The sequence below is a fragment of the Pogoniulus pusillus genome, chromosome 13 (assembly GCF_015220805.1).
Source record: "Pogoniulus pusillus isolate bPogPus1 chromosome 13, bPogPus1.pri, whole genome shotgun sequence".
In the NCBI taxonomy this organism is placed as follows: Eukaryota; Metazoa; Chordata; class Aves; order Piciformes; family Lybiidae; genus Pogoniulus; species Pogoniulus pusillus.
The window spans coordinates 26,810,413-26,834,466 of NC_087276.1; the positions used below are offsets into that span (position 1 = coordinate 26,810,413).

Consider the following 24,054-nt stretch of genomic DNA (forward strand, 5'->3'; position numbering starts at 1 on the left):
CCCATGGCAGGGGGGTTGGAACTAGATGATCCTTTTGGTCCCTTCTAACTCTGGCTGATTCTATTATTCTAAACAGGGGTTCTGGAGCCTGAACTCATCCTACTGATAATCTAAAGGAGAAAAAGTAAAAATACAATTTTCTGAAGTTAAGATTTTGCCAGAAGATTAAGCAAATGTACAAAACATTTGTTCCCCCTTGCCCAGCTGAATTTGTTATAACATCTAATAGCAAGAGATTCCATTCCCATTAGTTACTGTGTCTTCTGATGCTTCCCAGTTCCCAGTTAGGTTAATGCAACCTAAAAAAACCCAAACTCTAAACCATTTTGCTTACTGGATCCCAGAATTGCTTATGGTACAAGTTTGCAGATCACCTAAATAGTGATGAATAACCAAATTCCCAGAGGCACTACATTAATTTCAGAATCTGGTGCTGGCATTCCTTCATTTTGGCTTTAGAGATTTGTTCAGCATGGCAAAATTAATTCTCTTTAGTGTCCTCCAAATGATTTGTATTCCTTTCCCTTTTGCTGTTTCTCTGTGGAATGAGCTGATCCTCTTCTAGTGTTTTCTAGTTGCACTGATATATTAATAATCTCTTTTACTCCTGGCAAGAGATTTGTGGTCAGCCCTCGACAGACAGATTTTATGCCGGGTTATCTTCTTCTGCTGTTGGGTTAAAATTGTGCTAGGGGAGCAGTAAAAGAGAAGGGACTCCCTGCTATGCTGCACACTCAGCTGCTTTTCTGAAGTAGGAACATTTCTGAGCCCAGAAGGAGAGTATTGGTAGCAGAGGTGTTCCAGTGATGGAGAACGACTCCTTTGGAGAGTCCATCAGCATCCGGCAGTCACTCGTGTGTGTCCGGGAGATGCTGGACTGGCCAACTGCATAATGCTCAAAGCAGTTGGCTTGGCAGAGTTTCATCAGTCAGGATGCCCTTTGCTGTTGAGGAAGCAGCTGCAAACTCACAGTTTTTGTTTGGCACAGTATTCTCTCCCCAGGGGCTGCAGCACCACTTGATTAGGATGGAGAGAAGGAGATCTATCACAAAAGTGTATCATTCCCAGCAGAGACATGATAATCTTTTGGTCTCTGTGCTCTGTCTTAGCAAGGTGGAGATTGAAAACATCAAGGAAAGCAGGAGGAGAGAGGAGTCAGCTGTTTGCCTCGGTCTGACCTCAAGCACAGCTGCAGCTCAGAGTAAAACAACAAATGCCTGCTGCTGTTTGGAGATGTTTGCAAAGCTGATGCTTTTTTGTCACCTGAAAATTTTGTAACACCTGAGCCCCTTATTTTCCTTCCTACCTGCACCTACCAGCTTTCTTTGGGAGTGTTTCAGTTGGGTACAGGGCTGTCCCATCTCCGGGCACTCATCCTTTCCTGAATATGTTGCTCTGCATTTTCCCATCTCCCTGTTTGCCTTGCTCCTGTATTCCTTACCTCGCAGCATCTGCCTGGGAGATTGTGCAGACAGAGTAAATGGAATGGATTTTGAGAAGTTGAGAGTCCTTCTCCAAGTGTTACATTTTATTGCAGGTGTGAAGGCCACCTTTGCTTAGAAGACCAGGGAGATGGCAGTTACCACCTCCTGTGAATGTGGAGGTGCTCAAGCTCTGCTCTTAGTATGAGGCTTAATCCATTTACTGCCCAAGTGGTGTGGCCCATCGAGTGCATTCTGTGTCAGTAGTGGTACCTTGTGCTAAGAGGTCAAGACTTTGGAATATTTTTACAGAGTATTATCTTTGCATTAGGGAGAGAGAAAAAGGGGATTTCAGAGTGCAGCACTTTGCCCTGGGTCTCCCAGCAATTGAGAGGCAGAGTAGGAACAAAAGCCAGGTCTCTGCTGCAGAACTGTGCAGCTTGTTTTAAGCTAGGTCAAGTGATTTGCCAGGAATAAGGATGCAGGCAATTTCTGCCTGAAATCTTATCTTCCTCCTATCAGTTGTTCCAGTGACTTCAGGTGCACCTCTTTCTCATGACCTAACCAGTGAGAGTTTGGGGTAATTTCATGATAATGAGCTTGCTGTCAAGAATTCTTGATGTTACCAAGAGTGCCTGTTAGAAAAGAGAGATTGGTCTGTCCTTGAGGCTTAAGAGCAGTAGAAAGGTTTAGTTATTAGCTTTTTGTCCAGTAGATCTTGATAGTGTTGACAGGAGCCCACATCTTGCAGATGTTTTCCCTCTATCTTCGGTAATTGTAACAATGACTCCAGCGATTTTTCTATTTGCAGCATCATTTTTCTCGTGTTGTTTAGCACTCGGGAAGCTTTGCTGTTTTCATCCCTGGTTTTGGTAGCCAGCTGCTTTTTGTCTCTCACTTGGGGGCGGCATTTCCCTGCCGCACGTCAAGCTCGGTGCAAAGCTGGCTCCCGAAGCAGGAGCAGCTCTGGCTGGGTTTGATGGAAAACAGCCTGCACAGAGCTGTAGCCTTCAGTCCCACGAGTCCCTAGCGCTCAGATGCCCAGGAGAGTGTGGCTCTGGAGTGGCACCTCTTGCTTACAGGCATTCTAGTTTCCTGTCGTTCCTGTTGGCATAAAGTGAGGAAGGAGTAAGTTCCAGGGACAAGCACATAAGCTGTGGCCTGAGACAGGTGCTTTTCAGGCATATCCACTTGATGTGAATTCTGTCAGTAAGTAATTCTCTCTGTTCTACCTGTTGCAGCTTCTCTGCTAGTCAGAGGCAGTCTTGCCTCACCGTATATTGGCCACAACAACCCCAAGCAGTGCTACAGACTGGGGACAGAGTGGCTGGAGAGCAGCCAGGAAGAAAGGGACCTGGGGGTGCTGGTAGAGAGTAGCTGAAGATGAGGCAGCAGTGTGCCCAGGTGGGCAGCAGAGCCAATGGCATCCTGGGCTGGGTCAGGAGCAGTGTGGGCAGCAGGACAAGGGAGGTTATTCTGCCCCTGTACTCAGCACTGCTCAGGCCACATCTTGAGTACTGTGTCCAGTTCTGGGCTCCCCAGTTCAAGAGAGATGTTGAGGTGCTGGAAATGTTTCCAGAGAAAGGTGACAAAGCTGGTGAGGGGCCTGGAACACAAACCCTAAGAGGAGAGGCTGAGGGAGCTGGGGGTGTGCAGCCTGCAGAAGAGGAGGCTCAGGGCAGACCTCATTGCTGTCTACAACTACCCGAAGAGAAGTTGTAGCCAGGTGGGGTTGGGCTCTTCTCCTAGGCAAGCAGCAACAGAAGAAGGGGACACAGTCTCAAGTTGTGGCAGGGGAGGTCTAGGCTGGATGTTAGGAAGAAGTTGTTGTCAGAGAGAGTGATTGGCATTGGAATGGGCTGCCCAGGGAGGTGATGGAGTCACTGTCCCTGGAGGTGTTGAAGCAAAGCCTGGAATGAGGCACTTAGTGCCATGGTCTGGTTGATTGGCCAGGGCTGGGTGCTAGGTTGGCCTGGATGATCTTGGAGGTCTCTTCCAACCTGCTTGATTCTATGATTCTGTATACATTTCTGAGATGCATTCAGAAGTCATTGGGGAGTTTTCCTTTTCCCCTTTGCTTCAGATTGAGCTCCCTGCCCCTTCCAATCCAGCTGCTGTAAGATAACATGATGGGTTTGATGCTTTTGAGGCAGCAACAGAGTGAGTTTGGCTGAGCATTTCGTTTCCCAACGAGGAGAAACTTTCTCGAGAACAACGAAATTGAATCTGTAAAGCGGCGAGGAAATTATTTAGCGGCGCCTGGTGCTAAACTGTCCTCCTGGTTGTGATCTCAACTGAGGCAATTTTCTGAGAGATCAGTCACTTCATCTACAGGGCAGCAAAATATTTGAAATTAGAAATGACCATTTATGCCAGTGTAATTTTTGTAGTGCACTTGAGAGATGCTGAAACAACTCCGTGCTGCTACCAGCCTGCTGGAATGGTCTGCTAATGGACTCGAAGGCAGGCGGTAGTGGCTAGCGTGATAAGAAGGGGGATATAAACTGGAAGTAGAAACAAGCAAATGCATGCAGTAACAGTTGAAAGCTGAATCCCATGGGTGAGATTTCAGATTGAACACTAATGAAAATTTCATTTCACTTCTCACAATATTTTAAAGTGCACGATCACAGTATGCAAATAAACTGAAGTCTAACTGCAAAGTGTCTGACGAGTTACTTCTGTCTCTGCCACCCCCATAAGGAAGCTTCTGTGAAATCAAAGTTTTCCTCCTGATTTCCCTACAAGCCAGAATCTTATAAAAATCACTTTGTGTGCAAGATAATTAGTGACTGCAACCTTCTCTTCAAAGTGTTCTCATGGTATTTCTCTGTTGTTCCATGTAACTCATCAGCGTGCAGCATAGAGCTACGTGGGTTTAGACTTGATTGAATTCTAAGTGTTACAATCAGTGCTACCATTATCACAACTGCCCTGGGAGTGCAGCAATGTTTTTGGATTTCCTTCCATATTTCAACTGCAGCTTTGATGCAACTTGTTTTCCTTGTGCCTGATGATAGAAAGTCTCAATTATGTGCATCTTTTTCCTTCTTCCTTGGTTTATGGCATTAGATAAGATACGCTGGCTTGGATCTTGTTAGAGGTCACATCGCTGGAGAGCAGCCAGGAAGAAAGGGACCTGGGGGTACTGGTAGATAGTAGCTGAAGATGAGCCAGCAGGGTGCCCAGGTAGCCAAGAGAGGCAATGGCATCCTGGCCTTCATCAGGAACAGTGTGGCCAGCAGGACAAGGGAGGTTATTCTTCCCCTGTGCTCAACACTGGTCAGGCCACACCTTGAGTGCTGTGTCCAGTTCTGGGCTCCTCAATTCAAGAGAGATGTTGAGGTACTGGAAGGTGTCCAGAGAAGGGCAACGAAGCTGGTGAGGGGCCTGGAGCAGAGCCCTGTGAGGAGAGGCTGAGGGAGCTGGGGGTGTACAGCCTGCAGAAGAGGAGGCTCAGGGCAGAGCTCATTGCTGTCTACAACTGCCTGAAAAGAGGCTGTAGCCAGATGGGGTTGGGCTCTTCTGCCAGGAACCCAGCAACAGAAGAAGGGGACACAGTCTGCAGTTGTGTTGGGGGAGGTCTAGGCTGGATATTAAGAAGTTGTTGTCAGAGAGAGTGATTGGCATTGGAATGGGCTGCCCAGGGAGGTGGTGGAGTCACTGTCCCTGGAGATCATAGAATGGTTTAGGTTGGAAGGGACCTCAAAGATCATCCAGCTCCAACCCCCCACCCTAGACAGGGACATCCCCCACTAGAGCAGGTTGCTCAAGGCCTCGTCCACCCTGGCCGTAAACACCTCCAGGCAGGAAGCACGCACAACTTCCCTGGACAACCCATTCCAGTGTCTCACCACCTTCACTGGAAAGAACTTCCTCCTAACATCTAGTCTAAATCTCCCCTCTTCCAGTTTAAACCCATTACCCCTTGTTCTGTCATTGCAAGACCCATGCACATGTATGTTGACATCCATGTAGATGTCATAGAACCATAGAATCAGTCAGGGTTGAACAGGTTGAAAGATGTTCAAGCAAAGCCTGGATGAGGCACTTAGTGCCATGGTCTGGTTGACTGGACAGGGCTGGGTGCTAGGTTGATCTTGGAGGTCTCTTCCAACCTGGTTGATTCTATGATACAGGCCATCTTACATCTAACTGGGAAATTAACCAGGGAACAGTGGAGAGCCAGCACAGGGAAAGTGAATTGATTTGGCATGTTAGAACATAGAAAGATTCCATTTTGCTCTGATTGGTGGCTGATTTATCCTTGTAAATTTAAATTGTTTGTTAACTTTCTCAAAGAGGGGAGGCAAGAACTTATCTGAGAATTTAATTAATTTGAGATAGCTAGTAATTAACATTATACCTAAATTTGCCAGTCATCACACTTGACTTGAATTTGCATACAACTGTTGCATATAAAATACTGCTGAGGGTATCTTGAGCTTTGTGCTGTATCAATGCCACCTTTTGCAGCTGTGGCGCAGCTGTGGTACAGCTCTGCCAGGCTGCACCTCCTCCTCTTCCCTTCCTATGGGGTGGTGCTGCCCTTCCAACAGGTGGCCTTCCTTCTGGGGACCCGCAGGTGGGATTTCTAGCTGTGAAAGCACAACTCCAGACTACCCAGCTCTGTCTGCTCTCAGGTATTTCACCGTGAAGAGGAAGAATAAAAATTGCTCTTTCCAATTTGAGGTAGAGAATGTGCTGCTTGCTTCTCTCCCTTGTAAAGTACCTCCACTATATTAATGTGACTGTTAAGATAATCATGTTTTTTGATGAAAGCAGAAGACTGAAATGATGTTTCCAAATGAAGGTTGTTTTGATTCATTCCCTTTATGCAGCGTGCATAATTCTGCTTCCCTAACGCTTTGAAGCAGGCTTTAATTTTATGGCTTTGGCTGCTGCTGCTCCTGCGCTGTACCTGTGAGCTATTTAATGTCCAACATCGAGGAGTAAATTAAGGCAAGCCCGCAAAGAAAGGGCTTCGATTTGCTAATTGCCTGTAGAGTGGAGGGTATTGTTGTGCAGAGGAAGACTGTTGGTTAGAGATTGAGCAGCTAATTTTTTCCTAGGAGCCATTCTCACATTAGAGCCCCTTGCCTCTCAGGGCAGTCACAGTATCACAGTATCACCAAGGTTGAAAGAGACCTCACAGATCATCAAGTCCAACCCTTTACCACAGAGCTCAAGGCTAGACCATGGCACCAAGTGCCACGTCCAATCCTGCCTTGAACACCCCCAGGGACGGCGACTCCACCACCTCCCCGGGCAGCCCATTCCAGTGTCCAATGACTCTCTCAGTGAAGAACTTTCTCCTCACCTCCAGCCTAAATTTCCCCCGGCACAGCTTGAGGCTGTGTCCTCTTGTTCTCGTGCTGGCCACCTGAGAGAAGAGAGCAACCTCCCCCTGGCCACAGCCACCCCTCAGGTAGCTGTAGACAGTCCAGCCCCCAGAGCCCAGTGTGGGACTGCTGATGCAGTTGGGTGTTAGCATCTGCCTCGGAACCACCAGACCGCTTTACTTTCATTCATTAAATCCTCCTTCTCCAGCATTCTCGCCGAAGGCTGACTTTTGGAAGGTGTAGAAGAGGAATTACTGATGCAGGGAAGCAAGCTAAACAATTCAGCAATGTCTCCTTGGGAGCCGAGTCGGTTCCTCTCCTTGGAAACCATTCCTGCTCCTCTTTCAGCCCCGAGCTGCGGTATCCCAGCGAGGCCAGAGCACAGGTTATCTTTCCCTTCTTGCCACTCTCTTTTGAGGATGACAGTAGCACTGACAGTAGATTAGACTGTGTTGTCATGTAAGATTAATGCTGGCAATTGACAAACCCGTTTTTTGAAGGCTTAACATAATTGACTGAATACTTGAGAGGGTTTTTTTTCCCTCTCCCCTGCTTTGCTATTTGATTTTTCTTTACCTGCTTGTGCTGCCTTCAGTGGGCAAATTGGCCTTTATGTGTATTTGTAAATCTGATTCTTAATATCTGTTTGCTTATCAGATTTCATAATGCTTGAGTTAGGTGATCCATGGGAGTTGAATATGTGTGTTGAGTAATGAGAATTTCCTTGCACCTTTAAGTTAACTCTGATGCATGGCCTGAAAATTCAGCACACAAATCTGTCCCACTGAGAGCTTCCTGAGATACCAGGGTGAATGTGATCAGTTGAAAAGCCTCTAAACCAGACCTGAGCTACCTGTAAGGAGGACATTGCTCCTTCCCAGTGTGAAGTTCTGAGGTGGGATTGGCAAAATGCTCCAGCACCTGCTGCAGAGAGCCCTCACATGCCTGCTGGTGCAGGGGTCGTGGACTCTGTGTGCTGTCTTCTTCCTAAACACCCTAAATACCTCAGATTCACTGCTCATGCTTTTGTTTGCTGCAGGTGACCAGAAGTGATTGTTCCAACCTGATTGATTGTATGATTCTATGATTCTGAGAAATCCAACAGCTCAGTCCTGGAAAGGTGAATTCCAAGAAGCAGTGGAGTTCTCCACAATTGCTTTCCAGCCATTCCTGGTAGTGGCCCGGGGCTGGGTGGAAGGGCTCAGCACGCTGGCAGACCCTGATCCAGGGCTGTGGTGGTTGGCAGCTCCTCCAGAACACTCTGATTAAGTGAGATGTGGGGATAAGTTCAAAGCCTGATTTCTTCTTCATAATTAAAAATGTGTGCATCTGTCATGCTGCTGGTGATTAGGTTGTATTTTCTTGTGGCCTAGAAGGAATATGGCAGTGAATCACTTTGCAAGCAGCTGTCCTCTAACAGCTGAGCTAGGTTCAATATTTGATTTAAGCTAATAAAAAGTCTGGGGTAGGGCTAATGTTTACAAACTGGATGTGATAAAGCAGTCACATCATCTGCTTCACAGCCAGGCAAGAGAAGGCACAGGGGATGCCACCAAAAGTTTGGGCTTTGTCTTGTGCTCCCACAGATGCTTGTGGCAAAGAAGTGTGGAAGTGTTGGGGGGTGTCCCTGCTTCAGTCTGGGAGCACAGTGTCAGCTGTGCTGGGAAAGCTTCCTTTTTTCCCAGCTGTATCATTGTAACAGCTCCCAGTGCATTAAATATGTCCCTTTTGCTCTTCTGTGAGAGCTGCAGTCAAACCATACGTTTTAAAATCTTTTAATCTTCATAAATCATTTCTCCCAGCAATCTAGTCAGTTTAGTTGCTGTTCTCTCAATTCCCACTAGTTAGCTACTCTTCCCTTTTGAGATGAGCTGCCCAGAAATGAGTGCAATGAAGAAAATGTACATTGTGATTGAATTCACACTTAATTGCTTCTTCAAATCATATTGATCTGCTGTTATGATGCTGCTGTTTGAACTTACTGTCCAGGTTTCCCTCTAGGTCTCTGCTGGCATAGCAGCTTGAGAGGTTTGTCTTTGTTTCTTTTCCCCAAGCCATATTATGTATATGGGATATTTTGTACCTGTATTTACAATTTCTCTCATCCATTTGTATTATTTCATTCCCATCTAAAAGGTTTTTTTTTTTCCCTGCAGTCAAATGTGTCAGAGCCTTTTCTATCTTTTTTTCCCCCCTGAATTGTGTCAAGGTCTTATACTTTAAAATGCTTTTATATCCATCAAGTTAAACAGGTTCCTAGGGCACTGTTGTCTTGATCATAGAATCATAGAATCAGCCAGGTTGGAAGAGACCACCCAGATCACCCAGTCCAACCTAGCACCCAGCCCTGTCCAGTCAACCAGACCATGGCACTAAGTGCCTCAGCCAGGCTTTGCTTCAACACCTCCAGGGTTGGTGCCTCCACCACCTCCCTGGGCAGCCCATTCCAATGCCAATCACTCTCTCTGCCAACAACTCCCTCCTAACATCCAGCCTAGACCTCCCCTGGCACAGCTTGAGGCTGTGTCCCCTTGTTCTGTTGCTGGTAGCCTAGGAGAAGAGCCCAACCCCACCTGGCTACAGCCTCCTTTCAGGGAGTTGCAGACAGCAATGAGGTCTGCCCTGAGCCTCCTCTTCTGCAGGCTGCACACCCCCAGCTCCCTCAGCCTCTCCTCACAGGGCTCTGCTCCAGGCCCCTCACCAGCTTCATTGTCCTTCTCTGGACATGTTTTAGCCCCTCAACATCTCTCTTGAATTGAGGAGCCCAGAACTGGACACAGCACTCAAGGTGTGGCCTGACCAGTGTTGAGTACAGAGGAAGAATAACCTCCCTTGTCCTGCTGGCCACACTGTTCCTGATGCAGGCCAGGATGCCATTGGCTCTCTTGGCCACCTGGGCACACTGCTGGCTCATCTTCAGCTACTATCTACCAGTACCCTCAGGTCCCTTTCTTCCTGGCTGCTCTCCAGCCACTCAGTCCCCAGAAAGAGGAATATTTCCACTGCAAAGGTTACCAAAGCTTGCCACAGGTTGCTCAGATAGGTTTTGGAGTTTGTCTCCCTGGAGATACTCAGAGCCTCACTGACCAAGAGCCCTGAGAATCTTCACGCAGCTGACCCTGCTCCAGGCAGGGGATTGAGCTGGTGTTTTCCAGTCTGTGATCCCAGAGTCATCACCACTGACAGGCTGCTGAACAGATACCCCCACATTCAGCCATAGTAGCTACCATAAGCAAACTGTAGCTACTGTAAGCTACTGCATCTAGGTCAGAATAGATCAGTAGTTCCCACCTAGAGGCCACCTTTGTGTAGGTAAGACTGAGAAATGACCAGAAGAGTTGGGGTTGCTTTTGATCAAAAGCACTCATTTGTTCTTGGGCTGTTTTACAGAGGTTGTGCTGGCATCTCAAAAATAGCAGCTCTGAGGATGTTTTCTGGTTCCTCTCTATTTGACATTTTCCTGCTTCCAGCCTGGTGCTGTCATTCTACCTGATTCAGTAGTAGTGGGAGAAAAAGTCTTTCCAAGGTGTCTGTAGATTTGTACCTTCCTGATGCTTCAGCATCCAACTTGGTGATGATTTTGTTTTTTACTCCTCTCTTCCTTGTACAAACTCTCAGTGTTTGGTTGGGACTGGCATCTCCTGCCGTGTTTAATGAGTGTGTTTCATTTCCTTGTGCCAGGTCCCAGGCTTGTACAAAAACCCTTTTCATCTTCTTTGGGTGGCTGTGCCTTAAATAATGTCAACTCAGCCCAGACCCTGCACAGCAAGAGGCTGTAACTTTTTCACTTTCCACTGAGCTCTGGGGCCAGGGAAGTCTTGAACTGTTTGATTGTTTGTTTGCAAAATTGAACTTCTGCTGTGCCAAATCCTAAGCCTGTCATTTTTTTTTTTTGTTGTTGTTGTTGTTGTTTGCTGGTGTTTCAGTGCAGTTACCCTTCAAAGCTGAACGTTTTCCTTTTCACTGTAACCAACTGCTTGCTGTTTCTCTGCGGTTCGGATGTAGCACTCAAAAGAGCCATTTCATGTGCGGGGAGAGATTGTTAGAGGGACTCTGGAGAGTTTTAATGACTGCTTCAGATTATGTGATTTAGTTTGTAGGAAACTTTTTAGTTCTTGGCTTGTTTGTTTGTGGTGTTTAAATTAGCTTCTCTGTCATTGGTTGTGATTAGTTTTGTAGAATCATAGAATCAAGCAGGTTGGAAGAGACCTCCAAGATCATCCAGGCCAACCTAGCACCCAGCCCTAGCCAGTCAACCAGACCATGGCACTAAGTGCCTCAGCCAGGCTTTGCTTGAACACCTCCAGGGATGGTGACTCCACCACCTCCCTGGGCAGCCCATTCCAATGACAATCACTCTCTCTGTGAAGAACTTCCTCGTAACATCCAGCCTATACCTCCCCTGGCACAACTTGAGACTGTGTCCCCTTCTTCTGTTGTTGGTTGCCTGGGAGAAGAGGCCACCCCCCACCTGGCTACAATGTCCCTTCAGGTAGTTGTAGACAGTAATAAGATCACCTCTGAGCCTCCTCTTCTGCAGGCTGCACACCCCCAGCTCCCTCAGCCTCTCCTCATAGGGTTTGTGCTCCAGGCCCCTCACCAGCTTTGTTGCCCTTCTCTGGACATGCTCCAGCACCTCAACATCTCTCTTGAATTGAGGGGCCCAGAACTAGACTTTCTGCTTACCAGAGGAAGGCTGATTGCAGGCTAGCAAAGTCTTGTGAAATAGAAGGTGGGAAGCACTGAAGTTATGTATGTGGCTTCTCTTAACCATCGCCAAAACACCCATTTTGTTTCAAAGCCTTTTACATGAAACTCTTTGAAAGCTCCTCCTCTGAGTCAGGGCTGCCCAGGGAGGTGGTGGACTCACCATCCCTGGAGGTGTTCAAGAAGAGCCTGGCTGAGGCACTTAGTGCCATGGTCTAGTTGATTGGCTGGGGCTGGGTGCTAGGTTGGCCTGGATTATCTTGGAGGTCTCTTCCAACCTGGTTGATTCTATGATTCTATGATTCCCATTTCTCCCCACATTATACAGAGATAACAGAAGGTAATTCCAAGCTGAGTTGAGATTCTTTAAATTTCAAATGTCCTCTCAAATTGAGGAAAACAAAAAGAGGAAGAGAAAATTCCTCCTGTTCCATCCAAAGAAATGGAGAGGAGGCACAGTTGTCTGGACAATGGGACTGGAATTTGGGACAGCTAATCCAATGGATTTCCTTTCACAGCAATAAACCTCTGCTTTCTTGTGTATGTAGGCTGCAGGCTCTTTGGGACAGAGTTGGCTTATGGAATGGGATACTCATAGGATATACGAAGAGCAAAGCTTAGAATTCCTTCTGAATGATGTGAAAATCTTAACCTTTTGTTCTGGGCTTTATTGTTTTGGTTGGGAGGGAGGAGTGCAGCCTTATTAAAACAGCCCCAGATATGTCCTAGACTTCATTTTCTACCTCTTTGTCTTGAAGGCTCAGCTCTCACAAGTTCTGGAAGAAGTGGGAAATCACAAGCAAAGAGCAGAGATGGTAAGTGCTCATCTTTTGGCTTCCTTCTGATTGTTTTTAGAGAGCACTAACATATGCAAAGTGGAGTTCAGTTAAACCATGGATCAGATCCAAATACTCAAAAAAGAATGGCAAATAAACCTCGTGAAAGTTTGTCTCATTGCTACTCTTGGCACTCTCTGCCTCTGTATTCACCTGGAGCAAGCACTGGATGAGATCTCACAGCCTGTCTTTCTAGTTTTGGCAATATCCTTTCTCTTTGTTAGCAGTTCTAGATCAGAAGCAAGCATTTAATTTCATACTGAATTAATTCCTTTCTTTGGAGGCCTTTGATTCAGTCTCAAATGTGCAAAGGACAAGCAGATAAGACGTGGCAGAATTACCACAAACTGCTTTTTGCTGTCATATCTGTTAATTTTCTGCTGGGTTTGTCTGGTTTATTGGCAGTTCCCTCAAGGACCAAAAATAATAGAGACCACAAAACCAGGCAGAAGGGAGGTTTATGTGCAGTTTCATGACCATTGTAGATGATTCTTCATAATTGGAAACAAATGAGATACCAGCACTAAGCTGTTTTGTGGACTGAATTTTGTGCTTATAGGCGAGTTGGGGGATCCCTGCAATATTTTCTAGCCATCAAAACAATCCCCCAAAACCTGAGCGGCTTCCAGGATGTAGACACTCACTCTTTAGATGTCTTTTACACTGAATTCATTCTGTTAGTCATGAAAAAATAGGCGTGTATCACTGACTAGTAAATAGGTGCTAGCTCAAGTTCAGCTCTAAACCCCAAATCACAAACAGCAATGCCAACCTTAGAGGTTTTAGACTTGTGCTAAGCTCTGCTGGGGCACTGAAGGGCAGGACTTTGCTCTACTATTAATAGGCTGCCACACATCTGCTAGTTTCTTTTTTCCCCTTAATTTGTGCTCCTTGCTGTTTCAACATCAGATTTTCTGTAATGAGTGTGTTAATTGATTCCAATTCTGGGGTGGTCTTACATTGAGGGCAAACAATTCTGTATGCTCAGCCACTCTCTCTGGTGATGCAGGTCAGAACTGGTGTTTCCAAAGGAAACTGAATTAATCCTATTTACCATCTGATCTCCTCACAGCCTGCCTTGTTATAGTTTTCAGTTCTATGCAATCAATTTTGCATTGTGCTCACTGGATGTATCAGAGGCTAAATTTGCTGTTATGGTTTAAATGTTCTGATGTGTGGATGTTTTAAAACATTTCAAAGTCTTTCTTTTTGGCTCGTTAAGCCTGGGCTAGGAGTTATTTGTTTGCCTTCAAAAGTTTGTTGTATTAAACAGGCTAAGCAAAAGAGCTGCAGAAAGTGGAACTTGCAGTGTTTAGGCATTAATTGGTGGCGTGCATCATCCATCAGCAGAGGATAAAGCAGCAGTCAGTGTTCAGTGCCTATTCCCAAGGGTTACTCAGTGGAAAACTGCAAGTCTTGTGATCTTCCAGTAAAGCTTACATCAATCTCACATGAACAGGCTGCATTCTGTAGCGCTTCAGACGATGGACTGCAGATGGTGAGGTGTGGGCTTTGTTCAGCATGTGGAATGGTGTTCTCTATAAGAAAATTGCTTCATACAGAGGAAGAGAGATTGTTTTTCACTTTTCAGGAGGGGTCTGACAGTATAGTCCATCTTTTCACTTTTTCTCCTCCAGCCCTGAGTGAAATCTCCCTGATAGGGAAAGATACATCACTTGTACAGAGGTCTGTCCCATGTGGATGAGGCTCTTCCATTAACTGCCTGCACAAGGGCTCCAGCAGTTGTACCACCAGGCCCACTTTCCTCCTTGCCATTAAACAGTTTGCATGAGTTTCTTTCCTCTTCCCTTTCCAGATCACAGTCTCACCTAGATGGCCTCATTTATATGGGGGAAAGTATAGGCTGGATCTTAGGAGGAAGTTCTTCACAGAGAGAGTGATTTGCCATTGGAATGGGCTGCCCAGGGAGGTGGTGGAGTCACCATCCCTGGAGGTGTTCAAGAAAAGACTGGATGAGGAATTTAGTGCCATGGTCTAGTTGATTGGACAGGGCTGGGTGCTAGGTTGGCTTGGATATACTTGGAGGTCTCTTCCTACCTGGTTGATTCTATGATTCTATGATTTCCAGACTGTCTCAAAGTTGACACTGCAGCAATTGTTTGCTTTATTTGGATTCCTGGCATCTTGCCTTCCTTTTCATCCCTCTCCTCTCTCTTCACCCATGAGCTACTGCTTGTTTGTTTGGTATTAAGCTTTCATGGCTGGGGGGGTGCAGAGGGGCTCGTCCTGCTCTGGTGCTGACAGATGTGGATATTGCTTTTCATCTGCCACTCTGCAAACAGGCTTATGGCCCTAAGTGAGAGGAAATAAATGCCTGACAGGTGCTATGGTACAGTCTGATGGGTCTTTGGGCTGCTTTGGGGATAAACCTCTGTGGAGATGACATCTCTGCTGCCTCCCCAAAGAGTGCTAATGGCTTTGCCACCTTCCCCAGAGTGCTGGAAATGAAGCTAATGAACTAGCTGACAGGATCTCACTGAGGAGTTTGATGGGGTTTCTTGTGTGTGATGTGGAGCATCTTAGATGCCCTTGTAAAACACTTCATTCTGTACATGGTGATATCTAAAAGTAAAATACTTGTGGGAGAAATCTGATGGGATCATAGTCTCAGTAAGGCAGTACCTGCATGCTCTGTGTCCCTGGGGAGGAGAGAACCCCAGCTCAGGGAATTGAGTCTGTGGGGACAATACAAAACAAAGGGTGGTGTGTGCTAGAGGGGTTGCTGAGCTGGACCAGAGCATGTTGTGCCGGGGGAGGTCTAGGCTGGATGTTAGGAGGAAGTTGTTTCCAGAGAGAGTGATTAGCATTGGAATGGGTTGCCCAGGGAGGTGGTGGAGTTGCTGTCCCTGGAGGTGTTGAAGCAAAGCCTGGCTGAGGCACTTAGTGCCATGGTCTGGTTGATTGGATAGGGCTGGGTGCTAGGTTGGACTGGATGATCTTGGAGATCTCTTCCAACCTGGTTGATTCTATGAGGTCTTGCTGGAAAGATGTGGGATGGACTTGCTGCACTAACTGCCACTGAGTCCTGCAGTCTGTGCTTTCACTGCTTGTCAGCTAAAGGGAGGTTACTACTGGAAGAACAGAAAACTAGAAAAGAAATTTAAACATCTTCAGCTAATTGCAGTTGACAAGACAAAGGCAGTTTGACTTTCCAGTATTAATTAGCAAACCCATACTAATTAGCTTGTATAAGCACAATTCATGCTTCTTTCCCTAAATGCAATTAATATTGCAACTGAAGACGTCTCTGGGCTGTGCTGCTGCATCATTAACATACTTTGCCCTAATTAGACACGGCCAGTAGTGGCTGGAGAAATGAGTTTGTGATTACAACCATAAAAAATCCTCTAATATTTTATATCCTTCAGGGAACTTGAACCTGGTATTTATTTTCTGATTCAAGTAAAAATACCTTTAGCATTGTGCTGTGTAATGATGACAACAAAACTTTTTCTCCCCCTCTGACCCTGCACTTAGTTTTCTTCAGCCACAGTTTGAATGTGTTCCTAGTGTAAGGGAGCAGTTCTTGTCCAGTCTTCCAAGAGCTCACCAATCTGATAGGACCCCAGGGACGGTGCCTCCACCACCTGCCTGGGCAGCCCTTTCCAATGGGAAATCACTCTCTCTGTGAAGAACTTCTTCCTAATATCCAGCCTATACCTACCCTGGCACAACTTGAGACTGTGTCCCCTTGTTCTATTGCTGGTTGCCTGGGAGAAGAGGCCACTCCCCACCTGGCTACAATGCCCCTTCAGGTAGTTGTAGACAGTAATAAGATCACCCCTGAGCCTCCTCTTCGTCTTCAAGAAAAGACTGGATGAGGCACTTAGTGCCATGGTCTAGTTGATTGGTTAGGACTGGGTGCTAGGTTGGACTGGATGATCTTGGAGGTCTCTTCCAACCTGGTTGATTCTATGATTCTATGACTCAGGTGATTTAGCTGTGCTACATATCAGTGCATTTTGTGTTTCTTTTATTTCCTAAAAGAGCAATTAGTGTTGTGAAATTAGTTGGTTTTTCTTTTTAACTGCCTAAACACACTTTTCTCCTTGCCATTTTTGTGCATCTATATTCACTTCTCTGGACCATTTTATCAGCACTGAAAGTTTTCCTTTTTTTGAGGCTAATGCTTCAATATCTTTGTCTCCAAGATGTACCCGGAGATTGCTCGTGGAGTTGACACATATGGCTCCCTGTTTTGTGATCCCAGGAACTTATTTCTCATGATAGGGTAGTTTAATGCTCTCCTGGAGTACAGCTGAGAGCTAGCTTCACTCACACCAAGATGATATTTGTGGAGAATACTTTCTTGTTTCTTATATTATTTTTTCATCTTCTCCCTGAGGGAGGGAAGCAGGCAATGTGTTAAGTTTTTCTGATTTTTCATTTGCCTTTTTCATGTCCCTCTATAGACAGGAAGAAATTGTTTGGCTCAAACTTTGCCATCTGTGCGACTGCTGTGCTCCCTGATCTTACACTTTCTTTCAGTCTGGTTCTGTAGCAAGGGGCATTCATGTCAAGATTTTTTTTTCCCCCATCATTAATCCCTGGGGGAAGTCAGCTTGGTATTAAAAAGCATCACCTGTACTTTGATAGCCCTGAGATGCTCTGGGTATCTTTTGGTTTTCATCTTCAAAAGACAGCTTGGCCCATGTGGGCTCTGAAATCTATAGACTGCTCATTGGAACAAATTATATTTCACCCTCTAGCAGATTAGAAAGAATGGATATAAGAATCAGAAGAGTTGCTTAGCAAGGTAGGAGGTAAAGAAGATTTGAAATCCAAGGATGTAGCCATTGCAGAATGAATGGCATAAATTGAGTGTCCTTACAGGAGAAATAAAGGCACTTTAAAATGAAAATAACAAATGCTCCTTGCCTTGAGAAAAAGAGTTGCTTAACCCTCTGCAAGGAACAGGAGACCTTTGTTTAAAGGCAGCAAGTCAGGAAAAGTTAAGGAGCCAAATCTTGGGTTCTGTCTGGTGAAACCACAATGTTTAGGAGGAACTTAAGTGTCAGTGACTACTGCGCTGATGGTCACCACAAGTAGTAATGAAGACAAAAGGGGAATACAGGAAAGAAAGGAACTTGGAGGATGCTCTGCATGGTGTGGTTGGGAGCTAGCTGGTAACTGGAAGGCAACATGGAAAAACTGCAAAGGCTTTGAGGGAATTACAACATGCATCAAGACATAAACAAGAGCAGAGCCACACTGTTCACAAACCATTTTGTTATTACTGAAAGACTTTCTGGTAGCTGCATCAGGTCCCCAGGCTTTTTGGATACCTAAGAAATGCCTGGCAAGGATCAGAAATTCTCTTGCCTTTTACTTTACAAGTGATCATATGAAAGAAGTGAACTTCAGCAGAGACAGAGCCACCTTGGCTAAGTTGCCAGTGCAGCTCATTTAATTCTTTTTAAGAGTTATTAAACAAAGCAAGAAACGCAGCAGACCAAGCATAAGAACAAAAGTGGTGCTCATTAATGGAAATGTAAATTCTCTCTGTTATCTGCAGTGGGATGACAATTAAATGTGGGATTAGGGTAGTGAGCCATGGTAGTTCTAAATAAAAATGAAGCTTTGCTGCAACAACCAACAGGTTGGGAGGGGAAAGGTAAGGACCAACTGGTGCACAAAGTTTCATAGAGTCATAGAATCAGTCAGGGTTGGAAGGGACCACAAGGATCATCTATTTCCAATCCCTCTGCCATCCCCAGGGACACCCTACCCTAGATCAGGCTGCCCACAGTCTCATCCAGCCTGGCCTTAAACACCTCCAGCCATGGGGCCTCAGCCACCTCCCTGGGCAACCCATTCCAGCCTCTCACCACTCTCATACTGAACAACTTTCTCCCTATGTCCAGTCTGAATCTCCCCACCTCCAGCTTTTCTCCATTCCCCCCAGTCCTGGCACTCCCTGAGAGCCTAAAAAGTTCCTCCCCAGCTGTTTTGGAGTCCCCCTGCAGATCCTGGAAGGCCACAAGAAGGTCACCTGGGAGCCTCCTCTTCTCCAGCCTGCACAGCCCCAACTCTTTCAGTCTGTGCTCACAGCAGAGCTGCTGCAGCCCTCTGAGCATCCTCCTGGCCCTTCTCTGGACACACTCCAGCATCTCCACATCCTTCTTGTCATAGGGGCTGCAGAACTGGATGCAGTACTCCAGGATCTCAGCAGGGCACAGTAGAGGGGGAGAATCACCTCTGTCACCCTGCAAGTTTCTGTCTATCAAAAGTGTATTTCATCATTTCAGAGTTGATTTAACAAGGTGACAGCAAATCTCCTTACCATTTGTCAGATTCTCTCCAAACCCCTTCTGTGAGCCTAGCAAACTCAAGACAGCTGAGCCGAGTGTCACAGCCATAAAGTGTAGAAGGCAATTGGAAATACCCAGTTCTCAAATCAGATTGAAAAGCATCCATCTGCTTATAAAGAAACAGCAAGAAAAGCTGATCTGCAACAAAATGATATAGTAACAGAAGACTGAAAGAGGACTTTTAGATCATGGAGTCCAGTCCTTTGGTAACTGAGGCAGTTGCAGCATACACCTCAGTTTATAAATTTATCAGACTTGTCTTGAAGCAGCTCTCTGTGCCATTACTGTCATTGAAGGACTGCTCTGACAGCTGAAATCTTCCCAATTCCATCTGAAGATACATGCACAGATAATGCTTTTTTTCCCTCCTTGTGCTAATGTTCTCCTTAAAGTACAGTGACTGTTCTTCCTCCCTCGTATTTATACTGTGACATATTTAAAGAGAACAATTGTTCTCCCCCAGCATTTCATTTGTCTAGGTTAAACAAATCAAGCTCTTGCAGTCTTCTTCTAAAACAAGCTCCTCAGTCTCCTGAATCCTGCATCTTTAAATATCTTCCCATTTCCCTTTGAAGCTGAGTAACCAGAGGAGTCACATCTTTCCAGATGATATTCCAGTAGTAGCTTCTACAGAATTCTCTTCTACATACTCTGTCCTGGATGTAACTCAGCTCTTGCACTGCATACTCCTCATTACCCCTTTCCACTGCCACAGGGCAACTCTGTGCATCCTGTGATCAGTTAATCCAGCCACCTCCTTGTCCTCTCTAGCTCCTGACTGACAAATGGTTCTGAACGGTTCTAGCTGTGGTGGGACTTGGCACTATTACATTGCAATTCTGCTGCTGTTCCTTCAAGTTTCCAGCTTGCTACTTCTGTCTGATCTATTTATGCTCCTCTGTGATAAAGCCTCCCTGCTTTGCGCTATCAGTAATTGTGTTTGGACGTTTGGATTTTTTCAGCCCAAGATCTTCAGTGAATTTTGTTTGGTTTAAATGTGTTTTCATGATCAATGTCTGAGACATCTCTTTTTTTTTTCCTCTGTTGGGCAGTTGTATTTCAGCAGAGCCTGCTGGTGCTTGTTTCTTCTGTGTATGCTTCACAGTGTTTGTGTTACTCTTCACTTAATGTGGTCCTGTTAATGCAGAAGTGTGATTTGCTGGAGTGAGTGGGGTGAGTGTGCAGGAGTCATCTGCCTGCTTCAACTTTCCTGCCTGTATTTTTACTGTAGAGTTTTGGCTCTCCAGGTAGAGTAGACCTTGGAAGAGAGAGTTGGAAGTGCTGAGAGTTACTTTCCTCCTTTTCCTAGCTGAGATCTCTTTGTTGGTGGTTTGTTGGTTGCAAACAAGTACTGTAAAATTAGTTCCCCCTGGTGTAGAATACACTGAGCTCTGAGGAGCAGAGACAGGATTCTCCTTAGCACAGGGCATGATGAACAGCCTGTGTTGCATCTGCTGGAAGATCCATGCTCAACACACTATGGTAACACCAGAGGCACCTATTGTGTGGACAAAGCAAAGAGTGGAGTGGAAGCTTTGGAATTTTGGTAGAGGAGTGCTGACAAAGTGCCTGTAGACTGGAGAGCTGTTAAGTCCATATTGCACTTCTGCATGTTAATATCCCAGAGCTATTTGAATAAGGTTAGAAGAAGAGATTTAGGAGTCAGTTCTTGTGGTTTCTCTCTGCTTTAAAAATCTAGCCAGGCACCTGGGATCAAACAGTATGTTCCCTTCAAATTAAAAAGAAGTAAAGGTTGTGGTTGGAAGTCCCATTACACAAATGAACCTGCTCTTGGATCCATTAATGTCAAAGTTTGATGGAACTCGGCAGCACCGTTTGCTTTCAACAGGAGTGTTTCATTTTCTCATTGGAGGCACCACCAGCTGATGCAGATTGAGGACATTCAGGAGGAGGAAACACTGCTGCTTAAAGTGGAGAGCTGCCTTGCTGCTGCCTTGGGCTCCTTGTTGGGACAGGTGCTGCTGGATTGCAGGAAAGCAGACTGACCCAAACCTGAACAGCAAATCAAGCTGAGAAGGGATGGGTGAACAATGACCTGCTTCTTAGGTAGCCTCTGTGCTACAGGTGTACCTCTGACACCTGAGTGTGTCACTGACAAACACAGCAAGTGGCTTTTTGGTGAGAAGGATGAGAGCAGCTGCTCTACTCTTCAGCCTGGGGGTAGGCTGAGAGCTGATAGTGTGCTCTCATCTTTGACTTGTAGCACTGTGACTGGAACAAAAACTGGGGAGGCAGAAAGGGGCAGTGCTGAGCAGAGGAGAAAGTGGATTGTAGTCCTGCGTGGAGGACGCTGCTGTGCTGCGGTTAGAGTGGTCCTGTTGTCAGTGTTGCTGTTGGCACTCTCAAATCTGAGTTTCACTGAGTCGCCTGGTAAAATAAAACAAGTGGGACAGGGATATTATCAGAAGCCTCACTATAGCAGCAACAACTTTGAGGTGTGAGAGGCATAATTCACATGCACACAGGTGTTGTGATTTTCCAGGCTTCCATCCACCCTCACAGTCTGGAAGATGTTTAAGGGCCACCTTGGATACGTGTGGTGTGATTTAGATGAACTAAAATTTCCTGGGCTCTCTGCTGTGTTCAGCTCTTGGAGAAGTAGAGGAAAATTGGGTGAGAGGTCCTGGATACCTCTGGAGTTCTGTAATGTCTGCTTCTCTTCCCTGCCTTACATCTTGGAGGTGCTGTAGAAGGAACACATGCTTCCAGTGCACGGCCACAGAGGGAGAGGCAGACTTGGTGTGTGGAACAGTCATGTCAGGATGGGACAAAGTAATAACTCATCTCCTACTTGTAAGAAGGATGGAGACCAATTTCCTCCTGCTTACACAGTCCTGGGGCATTATTCCTGCCTCAGAAGAGGACCATCCTGAGAGATCTGATCTGAGAAATGCGATTCTGTAGGCACAGCATATGCTGGGGATGAGAACATCTCTAGCTGTGGGATCTAGGGGGGCACTGAGGGAAGGTTCAGTGGAGGAACCTGCAGATCAAAGGTTGCTGGATACTTTTCATGCCCAGGGCTAGCTTTGTGTCTACAAAAAGGGAGGTAAAGGCTTAAACCCCATGAAGTTTCAACACTGTCTTAGTCCTTGTGCTGAGAGCCTAACCAGTTTGCTACAGTATTTGTTTTGCTCTTGATCTTTTTGTGTCTTGGTGCCCTTAGAAGAGCTCGTTCCCAGTGTTTTTTGCCTTTGGCTGGTGGATGCTGGGGGTAAGCAGTAGTGGTGCAGACTGGGGTCTCTGTCAGCCATCCTATCAGGGCAGTGGAGTCCTCCAGCAGGAGCTGTAAAACCCAATTTATCCACAGAGACAAGGAAGATCATAGAGCAGAATTTTTCCTGTGACCTCTTGGTAAATAATGAATGGCAGTGCCCTGCCTCTTTGGAATCACTTAATTGAGGCTGACAACTCTTTGTTGTAGTACAGGATCGAGCTTGTCAGGAGAATTTTAACTTATTTATGAATATTTCATTAACCTCTAAAGACTGGCTGTATAAAACCTGGCTCCTGCCAGGCCCTGGCCTGTTGATGCTCTGTGCAGTGCTAATGTCAGCCACTACACAGCTATTACACCTTTCTTCCCCTCTGAGCTGGACCTCAGAGTTTATGTTGGTGGCAGCAAGAACGTGTTCACCAAAGGTTAAAATGCCAGGTTTCTGCTTTGGCACCAGGACTGAACATATGGTATCTGAGAAGCAATTGCTTTTTGCTCTGGCAAGGGAAGGGGACTGCAGGCATAATCCTGAGAGGCTAAAATGGGCAGAGCAGTCTTGGCAGGGCCCTGTAACCTTTCCTTTTTTGGCAAGAGAAGTGAGATTTCCCATTCCTTATGCATTAAAAGCCCACTGTTCATTGTCTCAGGAGGGCCTCAGGATTGGTCATTTAGCTAGAAAACCTTCAAGCTGCTCTTCTTAGCCTGTTCTGTGGGAAAGGTTTGGGGAACAAGACTCCTTTCAGCATCTGCCACTTTTTTGGAGGCAGCTGGAAGGCTCTGTCAAGAGAGCTGCTGCTTTCCCATAGCTGGATCCCTTGCCCCATCCTTGTATTTCTCGTCTCCGGGAGTTCAGCAAGCAACTTGAGCGTGAAGCTTTGCTGGCCCCTGCTCACCCCCTCTCTCTCTCTGCTGAGACACGCTGGGAAACAGTGCTCCCAGCTGTAGTGAGCTGCAAAATTGGGCTGGAGATGTAGTGGGAGAAAGCGAGCTCTTCTTAAAAGCATGTTGAAGTACAGGCTGTGGGTTGCTCCATGTGAGCTGGAGCAAGAGGATTAAGTTCAGTTTTCAAGTCTAGCACTCAGTGAAGGCTCCTTTCCTCCCTTACAATGTTAAGCAGAGATTGATTCCACTGTATTCATGTTAGGAGCTGAAGGGGAAAAAATGGTTGTGAGATTCTTCTTTCCTTTCCTCTTTGATCTTCCTAGGTGGTAGGCAAAATGCACAGATCCTTTTCTGACTTATTATGTGATGATTTTTCAATAAGGGAACTGCTGGGGAGGGATGAGAGGTGGCTTTAGCCGCTGCTCTGTAATGAGAACTGTTGACTGAATGCTCCAGAAACTCCTCAAGAGTATATTTGATAGGACACTGTATGCAGACTTTGTATGGAGGAGGGATGACATCTTTGCAGAGGTGCTGATTGCTTTGCCTGTGAAACACAGCTGCTAGAAGACCTGCTTCTAGCAAAGGTTTCTGTAGCTGCATGGAAGAAGTGACCTGTGTGTTGCTGTTCCAGAGAGCAGACAACTCCATCGCACCAGCACCACTGGGTGAGGTTGTGGCACATTCAGCCTGACACTCTGACAGCTTCCCTCAAGAGACTCTCCCTGTGCGTTTTGATGTTCTAACCAGGAGTAACAATTAGAAGGTGTCAGGCATTCAAGGCTAATTACTCTGGAGTTCCCTCCTCTCAGTGGACACCAGCTGCTCTGCTCTCCCTGGTGGGAGGAGCCTTCGGTAGTAATTAAAGGCAACAGTCATCTACACACTGCTGAAAGTAGTGGAGCGAGACTGGTAACAGCAGACAGGCTCTGAGCTGAGTGAGCATGGAAATTAGGCCATCTCTTAGGGCAAAGAGAGGGCTTCGCCTGTGGAACTGTCAGGGATTTTTGCTGTCGTGTAGTGGTGATGAGGTCTCATCAGTGCCTGGGAGCATGGGCAGCACAGGGCTGCAAGTGGAGAGGAAGAAACTTCTTGTCTGCTCTTTCCTCTGGGTGTGGGAGCTGAAATGGGGAACAAAGCTCAAGAGGCTGGAACCCTCAAAACCATCCTAAGTTGGTGCTGCTCATCTGATGAGCGCTGTTGCACATCACTTGCTGTTGACATGGAGTCTGTGGTAGTGGCCTTCAAACATGCTGTAGCATCAGCAGAGCATCTGTCCCTCAGCCAGAAAGACAA

At 46.2% G+C, this 24,054-nt stretch overlaps 1 protein-coding gene across 11 annotated transcripts in view; it reads left to right on the plus strand.

Annotated features, from left to right (window-relative positions):
• MAD1L1 (mitotic arrest deficient 1 like 1) overlaps positions 1-24,054 on the plus strand; it is a 511,231-nt gene that overhangs the window by 239,887 nt on the left and 247,290 nt on the right. For all 11 annotated transcript variants that reach the window (XM_064153680.1, XM_064153676.1, XM_064153678.1 and 8 more), the window contains exon 13: positions 12,229-12,285. In XM_064153680.1, the coding sequence (XP_064009750.1) occupies positions 12,229-12,285 (57 nt within the window). The remainder of the gene's footprint in view (positions 1-12,228; positions 12,286-24,054) is intronic.